The following is a 9,675-nucleotide window of genomic DNA, read 5'->3' as shown; positions in this document are numbered from 1 at the left end:
ACTTTCTTTCAAAATTTTCAATGTGTCTTTGTTGTATATAAGATTCCAAACTTCATGCTTGCTGCACCTTCAGGAATAACAATAGCATTAAATGAATGAAATGATAGACCAATAGAATATCTTCACCATTTGAAACTTTTCTCATTTCTTTAAGAAGGAATGCTCTTTAGGGAATATCTTGTTTTATATCTAATTGAATATTTCTGCATCAAATGCTCCATGTTCAATGAATCAAAAGCCAAGGCAATGGGATCATAACTTCAGTATTAGAAAAATCATATTCATGTTCCTAATCTGAGAAAAGGTTGATCTCTTCAAAAACTGAGAGATTTCAGCCAGAAGTGTGAACAAAGCTGATTTTATTGGTAAGAGGTAGGGAGGAAAACCACATTATGTCAATCAAGAAACCAACAACCAAAGGAGTTACAGAAACAAAGTCATAATAAACAGAATCCAATCCTAAGGGGATATAAAGGACACTGATGAATGAAATGAATAATTGCACAAAATATTCTAATTCAGATTTCTTCCCCATGTAAAATGTATCTGTGCAAACTGGATTATTTTTATTTATATAATAAACAAAGAGAAAGAATTGCCAATGAAGGACTGGATAGAAAAAGAAGTAATTAGAAAGGGTCCAAGATTCTGATATTTCATTTTTTAAAAAGAAAGTTTGCTGCATTGATGGCAGTTAACAAAAGTTAATGGAAGTTAAAGAAGATACAATGGATTGATATTTGGGCGAGTTCCAGAGCACCCTCAAAGGGGCCATCCTAGTAGAATATTCAAGAGCATGGGTTATGACATCCTACACCTCTGGATCCAAGTCCTGGCTCTCACAGCTTATCCATTTGTCTTCATTGACATAATAGGTCTCATTCAACAGTATTTTCATATGAAATATTGTGTGTTTTAAAAATGATGATATGGTTAGAACAAAACTCTGCATGATGAATGCAAATAATAAGTACTAATATTATTATTTAAATAAAGTTTTAGTTCATTACCAGGTGTTCATCTTAATAGTCATAAGTTATTGAATGTTGATGTCCACACATTATGTGAATAACAATCTTGACATGAAAATCTCTACTTCACTAGTGACCTACATTAAGCAAAGAAAAACTTGTAACTTATTCCAGCAGAATAGTGGGTGAATAATCCATAACCTGAGGTAATAAGGTTAGGAAAACACTCATAAAGAACTTAGAAAACTTTTCTATAAATCATAGAGAGACAGAGCAAGCACAAAAAATTTCTGGTCATAGGGAAAAAAAAAGGAAATTATTTTATTCACATGTGCTACGTAGTGTTCTTTCCTTTGAAATGAATCACAATAATTTATCACTCCTATTACTTTATTTACTTACATGTTTGTTAGTCAATTCAATGATTTTTAACTCCAAGCTTTGAGACCCATAGAAATGGAGAATGCACATTAGTGCCACAGATTCTGACTCTCCATCATGTTCTGTCCACAGGTGGTTCAAAACCAGCTCTTATGACCACAGCAATGGATGGACTGAATGGCTCTGTGGTTTCTGAGTTTGTGCTGCTGGGACTCTCAGGTTCTTGGGAAACTAAAGTTACTCTCACATTGACATTCTCCTTGCTCTACTTAGGGATCATCCTGGGAAATCTCTTCATTGTCTTTTTGGTAATTGCTGATTCTCACCTACATTCTCCTATGTACTTCCTGCTGGCCAACCTGTCCTTCAATGATGTGGGACTTTCCTCCACCACAGTTCCCAGGATGATCAGTGACCTGTTAAAGGAACACAGAGTAATTTCCTTCCAAAGCTGTATGATACAGACATGCTTCATCCACGCCATGGGAGGAACAGAATTGGTATTGCTCATAACCATGGCATTTGACAGGTATGCAGCCATCTGTAAGCCTCTCCACTACTTGACCATTATGAGCCCCAAAACATGTGTTCTGTTGATAGTCATGAGCTGGGTAATGGGAGTGATCCATGCTATGGCTCAGTTTTCATTTGTTATAAACTTGCCTTTTTGTGGTCCTAATGAAATAGACAGCTTTTGTTGTGACTTTCCCAGGATCATACAACTTGCATGCACAGATGCAACCAAGTTTGAGTTTGTTGTAACTGCCAACAGTGGCCTTTAACCACAGGCACCTTTTCTTGCTTCTCCTTTCCTATGTCTTCATTTTGGTCACTGTCTGGAAACGTTCCTCTGGGGACTTATCCAAGGCTCTTGGCACACTCTCAGCTCATATGACTGTGGTGGTTCTATTTTTCACTCCATGCATATTTATCTATTTGTGGCCTTTCCCCACATCATCAGTTGACAAATACATGTTTATTGTTGACTTTGCTATCACCCCTGCCTTGAATCCTGTCATCTACACATTGAGAAACAAAGATATAAAGTTAGCAATACAAAGACTGAGCAAACGGGGTCATCATGACAGATTCTGCAGACTAGTCTATTGTTGAGAGCTCAGGAACTACATTGACCTGTGTGTTGGACACCTCCACATAGGCATCTGGTCTTTAATGTGCTCAATTGAAAGTGGCATCTGCCTCTCTGGCCTGCTCCTATTCATGCTAGGAGTATGTCTGTTCCTCCTCTGTGATTTCTGCTAACATCAGAAATGAGTCTATGGAATTAAGGGAGTTTGGGGTTTTTTTTTGTTTCTTTTTTTAGGACACAGAAGAAATGTGTATAAACAAGGTCCTATGATTTAACTTGTAATTGCTTGATCATAGGACATAGTGAAATCCCCTCTGTTTCCCATTCAATTTGCGAGTAACTTCAAACTTAAATTGAATGTTCAGAAATATTACAATGACTGGATTTATATGTGCAACCAGTAGATCTACTCACTACTTAGATCAATTCCCTCCGAATTAAACCTAATACAAAATTTATTTTTTTCAATGTTACCTCTTTCTTTTTGTTTCATTATTAATTAAATACTTTACTAAAGTGCCTACAAAAGCAGATCTGAAACAAAATCCAGGGTTTGACAATAAATAACTTTCACATAACCTTCATCTGACCTTGCTGAGACAAAATTTAATGAAAAGTAGCTTATTTGGAAGCTAATTTTGAGCCCATCAGAGGGAAATGATATCAAGAAGGGAGGCAAGCACATGTGGATACAAATCTCAATTGGCCTCTAGTAGACTACCTAGATGATGCAGTTTGATATTTTCCAACTGAAGGACAAGGTATTGGGAGTAGTTCCTCACTTTGAAGGATGCATTGCTTCTCAGGCATGTCCTATCTTTCTCACACAAAATATTCATGGTATCTTAAAAATTCAGGACATACTGTCAGGCACAATTTCTGTTGTATGATGTAAAGAAATTTCACTGATAAAATTAAACCACTCCCTCTTAGTATTGCTTTCTTTTTACAGAAGTGTAAATTAAATATTATTGCTATCCTTACAAAATACTAACAAAGGTGTTAGCCTGAACACTTCTGTTCTTTGAGGAACTTCTGTGGTTCTCTGCTTTGTATAAGGTCCATATAAACCAGCAGTACAAGGTGTGCTACCATGAGCGATGTTCAGCAAGTCAGTGGTCACCTATGGTGTCAGCAAGCATGTTGGTAGCTGATCTTCACCTCAAATCAACACAAGTCATCTAACATTGATATAACAGGAATCATCATTTTAGTTACACTTAAGAAACTATAGCTACAAACCAATCGTAACATTTTTCACCACTACCAAAAAAAAATGAACTCAATTACTTTTACAAATATACTCTAATTTCATGTGTAGATTCATTGTAATTGAGTCTCTCTGTGCTTTGCTTTTGCAGTTGAGAAAACTGCAAAAGCAAAGCACAGAGAGCACTATCTTGCTCTCAATTTAGAAAACTCAGAAACCAAGATGTCCCAACCAACTGCTTGTCTATCCAGCATACCCACAACACAGATCTCTAAAGTTTACCACCCCAGATGCTACCCTCTGCAGTAAATGCATCCCAAACGACAACAGTACTCTCCAATCACAGTGCAGTGTCCCGAAAAAATTGCTTTCTTTTTCACTGGATGTCAAATATATTTCAGGCCCTAATGAGAATTTAGAATCAGAATTATCCACATAGAAGAATGTGATCACATATAATGATATTACTGACACACAGCTAACACTCTATAGTAATGTGTCGGACTGTTTATTTCCCTAGCTTCCTCACATTTAAAGGAAATTTTGATAAATTCTATTTTTTTTAATTTTTGTATTGGTACTTTGTAGTTACACATAATACTGAGATTCATCGTGACGTGTGCATATGTGAATATAATGTATTTTGGCCAGTGTCATTCTCCATTACCTGATTTCAAATCCCTCCTCTCTCACACCATTCCACATCCTCTACTTGACTGATCTCCTTCTTTTTAGGAGATCTCTTTTTCTCTCTCATCTCTCTCTAGCTTCCACATAATGAGAGAAAACATATAACTTGACTTTCTCAGTCTGGCTTATTTCCTTTAGTAACCCCAAAACACATCCATTTTCCTGCAAGTGACACAATTTCATTCTTCTTTGAGACTAAGCAAAACTCCATTGTGTATATGTGGCACATTTTCTTTATCCAATCATCCAATGAGCGAAACCTAGGCTGGTTCCATATTTTGGCCACTGTGAATTGCGCTGCTATAAACATGGATATGCATGTATTGCATGCATGTCTGCATGTATGTTGACTTTAATTCTTAAGGATAATAACTGAGCAATGGTACAACAGGACCATGTAATGGTTCCATTCCTACACTCTTGAAGAACCTCCAAACTGATTTCAAGACTCATTGTCCTCACTTACAATCTTCCTAGCAGGGTATATGCGAGTAATACTGCCTTAAGGTGAGCACACAGGCAAGAGATGTGGGATAATCCACAGAGCTCAGGGTCTCTGTCACCTGATGTGTATAGTTGGTTCTAGTCTGTGCTCCACAAACATGTCCATTAAATCCCATTTTCTTCTCTACTGAAAGTTGGGTCCTTCAACACATAAAATTACCTAATTTCAGCAGCATCCTATCACCTTTGCCATCTGTCAGTTGTTTGGGACAGAAGGAATCTACCATGGTATTATGGTAAGCACACACAAATTTAGAAAAAAATACTTAAAGACAATGCATTAACACTATATTAAATACACTTATAGACCTTACATCATATGGATATTGACCACTGGTTTCATCTTTTTGAGTATAATTCCTTAAAAGACATATCTTTAAATATGCTTTAAATCATTTGACACAACAAACTTACTCTTAGCTATTTCCCTAAGTAAATCAAAATTATATGTGACATCAGTATTTCAGTGTTTACACAATTCTATTCTGAATGAGTATGAATTGTACTAACCCTTAAGTGCTAAAGTGGGCATAAGTGGAAGTGGGAGAAGTGGAGAGAAGTGGGGAAAACTGGAATACAGTGGAATAACACTTAGCAGCAACACAAAACACTAGTGCTCAGCATCACACGGATCCATCTCAGTTGCAATAAGACACCTACACACAGAAGGGAACACACTGTATGATTTGCAAGTAATAAAGAAAAACAGGATGGCAACTTACTCCTCTCACAATGCCAATTATCCAAAAGCAAAGAGATATCAAGTTGGTGTGGAGTATGTGGAGAAGGCAATCGTTAACGATGTTCGTATGAATGCAAATGTGTAACCAGTATGGATAATTATAGTCTCAAAAATTAAAAATGGAGCTAATATTTTACTCAACAATCTCCTTGTTGAATCAATTACCAATGGAATTCAACAGGTACTTCCTAGAGATATCTGCACTCCCATGTTTCCATCAATGAATCAGTAGGTAAAGAAAATGTGCTGTGCATACCAAATGGGATAATACTCAACTTTAAAAAATTGCAAAAGAACACTTTTTACAATGTTGAGTAAACTCCTAAATGAAATAAGCCAGACATAGAAAGATAAATAATGTATGATCTTACTCTTATATAGAAACTGCAAATAGTTGAATGAATAGAAACAAGCAGACCTGTTACCAGAAGAGTGGAGGATGAAATAGGGAGAACTAGAAGAAAAATATCTTTAAGACAACATTAGATAGTATGAGTAATCTAGAGATGTGATGTACTGTATAAAAATTAGAGTAAATAATTTATTTACATGACAGTATTAATTTATTACATAAAGAACATTTTGCTGAGAGAAGATTATAGCTGCTCTAATCACCTACACAGACTCCTATTACCTACATGCACACACACACACACTCACACATCCAACATGTCTATGTAAAGTGATTGACATGTTCACTTTTTTTACTATCTAAACCATTTCACTACGTGTATGTTCATCAACACATCATGTTATACACGTCAAGTCTATTCTATAAAAATGGATGTTAAAAAATCAAAAAGGCACAATTGTGGCAACAAACAAAGCAGATTGGTGGTTACCTGAGTCCGGGTGTAATGTGTGGTTGACTACATGTAAGTTATGTGGTTACATGTAAGTTATATCATAATTAAAATTTAAAAATTTAAGTTATAAGGCATTCATGAAATTATATGATTTACCCTAATGCCATCATTGTTTTTGAAGAGTCACAAAAATTATACACAGTCCCCAACTCTCCTCAAAATCAACCACCTTCCCCAGATGCTACCCCTCATACATTGCTCACTTTATAGCTCTGTCACTTGGACAAGTGATTTGGCTACTGTCATCCTGTTTCCTCAATTGCAAATGGGTACAACTGATCATGATTAAATGGTAGTACCAGAAAAATATTTGAAATACACCAGCAATTGAACAAACCTTGAACCTTTAAATTCTCTGACCACTTTTCCCTGTAAACATATCCTATTGCTATACTTTGGATCTTATATGCTTCCCAAAGTTCTACTTATTAAATAAAGGCCTGATCCCCAATTGGATGTCATTGGAGATGATAAAACATTTCAAAGATGGGCTCAATGGGAGATATTCCATTATTGGTACCATGCCCTTAAAGGGGAATCTGGGATCCCAGTCCATTCTTCTTTCTTTCACTTTCTGAAAGAGATGTGTGTGGTTTTGTTGAGTCACATACATAGGCTGTGATGTGCTCATTAATACAGACACTCAGAACAGGGCCCTGCAACTGTGGCTAGAATCTTATAAGATCATGAGTCAAAGTCTTTTCTGATTGTAAGTCCATATCTCAGCCATTTGTGACTAAGGGTCACCATGGGATAAAAGTTGACTTTGAAAGGTGTCACAGAAGATGTGCAAATAATAACCAATGATGTAGTGCAACCATTAAAACAATACACTACAATCACATTCTATGAATATGGTCTCCCTTTTTTTTTTTTCTCAAATAGTTTTCCTTGACTCCAATCACCCTTTTCTCACACTGAGGTTGTTACTGGGAACCTGAAAACATACAAAGGGAAATCGTGGATAGGGAAGATAACAGTGTGTGCTCTGCTCATGCTATTTGTAGAAACAGAAGTACATGGAGGTAGTTCAAGCATGGTGGTTGTTACATTCAAGAGTCAGCAAATCATGAGAGGAGAAATGAAGGGCACCTTCATTACAAATGTCTCTAATGAATTTTATGAACCTTATTCCATTAGATTGGATCTACATGCTGTTCTAATATTATAATACTGTAGAAGGTGACCTTCCATTTCCTTTCATCATTGAGAGAAATGCACAGAGTATGGTTTCTCAATCAAACTGTGAATTTCAGACCTCTGAGAATGATGAGACCCAATTCCTCCTCTGACTCACAGGTAGCCCAAGTCCAAGTGGGCCCTCAGGTCATGACAGCATGATGATGCTGAGCTGGCCAGCACTGCTCTCTGCAGAACTCTCACCTTTCGCTGCCACCAGAACAAACATCTAAGTTCAAACATGTCACACCACAGACACACAACAAAGAGAAGACTGTCACATCCTCTTATGCACACCAGAGAATCAAATTCTAGCCATCATTTTGCTGTTTGAACAAACTTTTGATTTTGTTTGACTAGAGTAACTCAGATCTAGCACAGATGAGTTTCATATCCCTTGAGGACCATCTTGAGAGAAAGTAGGTGGCTAAGGATCCCCAAGAGAAAGGGAGGGAGAATCTTTCCAATCATGGGTCTACTTAAAACACACAGCTGAAGTTTCTCCAGAGTCCCCTCCACATGGAGTGTCACGGTGAGGAAGAGACATTTTCACCAAAATTCTCATTGCAGACAACAAACTGGTCTTCATTTCAGACTTAAGGCAGAATCCAAAGTAACTTCATCAACAAGACCCTTTTCCAGGAGTGGTTCCTATGGGTAAGTAGATCACAAACTGATTTTGGAGTTTTCACTTTTCACACATTAACTAATTTAGAAATTATTTTCAAATGCATATATATATATATATATTTATAAATTTAATCAGTGCATTTTAATTATGCAGAAAATGAATTTCATTGTGACATATTGTTAGATGTAAACAACATACCAGCCACCATTACCTTTCCCCATCATGCATAATCAAGCATGCATATTCACAAGTATGGTGGGATTCACTCCACAGTTCTTCCCTCTTCTTGTCCTTTCTTTCTCCTCCTCAATCCCTTTTATCTGTTATATTGATCTTTTCTCCTTTTTAAAACAAAGATAGACCAAAGGGAAATGGTTTTAATTGATCCAGTGACTGGTTAATTAATTCCCTTCCCAAAATGTTTATGGAAATACCCTCTAAATTTCAGGTGTACTTATGACATCTCAGAGTCTTTTGAGATATGCCTGAGAAATTTAATATATTTGTGATAGACCCACCAAAGTCTTTCAGAAGGAGTACCAAGTGATCATATTTGACTTTAGATATGCAACAGATCTGGAGACAGACTATGGAATAGACAGAACTTGGGGAAGAAAGGAGACAATGGCTTCTTCAATTGTCAAGATGGGAAAATATATACATTGAAAGCCAAAAAATGAAAATGGCAATAGAAATGAAGAGGAAGTGACTGAATTGAATGTTTGGATATAGAAATTGTGCCCTGGAGAAGGAACATAGGGAACAGAGAAGAGTGCTATCAGGTGACCATTGGATGTTTGAAAGAATTATTAAGGCATTTATTAAAGCATTGGATTATACTAGTAAATTGTGAGTTGGAGTTTTACAGGTTGATCAGGAGGTTAAAATGGAACTTTTCTATGTGTATACCACATATGACCCTTGACATTGGACTCTGGATTCCCAAAATAAAGTAACAGATTTAAAATTCAATATGTATATACTATTTAAAATCAGTAAAACCGATATTGAATAAAAAATAGGAAAAACCCATGAATCACCAAATAAATGAAGGATAAGCAGAAGAGAAATGACCATTGTATAATAGCAAGAAGTACATAACCATATGAAATTGACCAAATCATGTGCATGTACAAATGTGACACAATGAGACCCACTCTTTTGAATTATTACACATCCATAAAAAATTTTTAAAGAAATGTAGGAGCAAAACTGGGAAAGAGCTGTCATAGAGACACTTTGCATTCTGCTGCAATTAACAGAAAAAATGGTTAATAGTGAATGGAACAAACTGGAGTTTAACTTTTTCTCATTCCAAAAATTTTAAAGACAATAGATGTCTTTTGTTAGTTAGACTTGCCCTTTGAGTCCTACTTTCTTTCGAAATTTTCAATGTGTCTTTTTAGTCTAT

General features: G+C 36.2%; 1 protein-coding gene across 1 annotated transcript; it reads left to right on the top strand.

The window, feature by feature from the left end:
* The first annotated feature begins 1,516 nt into the window (after window positions 1-1,516).
* On the top strand, window positions 1,517-2,465 carry LOC124976445 (olfactory receptor 4F15-like). Its single transcript, XM_047539318.1, is given in 2 exon segments — window positions 1,517-2,127; window positions 2,129-2,465. Coding segments are annotated over 2 exon segments (948 nt in total).
* Window positions 2,466-9,675: the final 7,210 nt, after the last annotated feature.

The sequence above is a fragment of the Sciurus carolinensis genome, chromosome 2 (genome assembly GCF_902686445.1).
Source record: "Sciurus carolinensis chromosome 2, mSciCar1.2, whole genome shotgun sequence".
Taxonomy (NCBI): Eukaryota; Metazoa; Chordata; class Mammalia; order Rodentia; family Sciuridae; genus Sciurus; species Sciurus carolinensis.
This window is presented reverse-complemented; position numbering and strand designations above follow the sequence as displayed.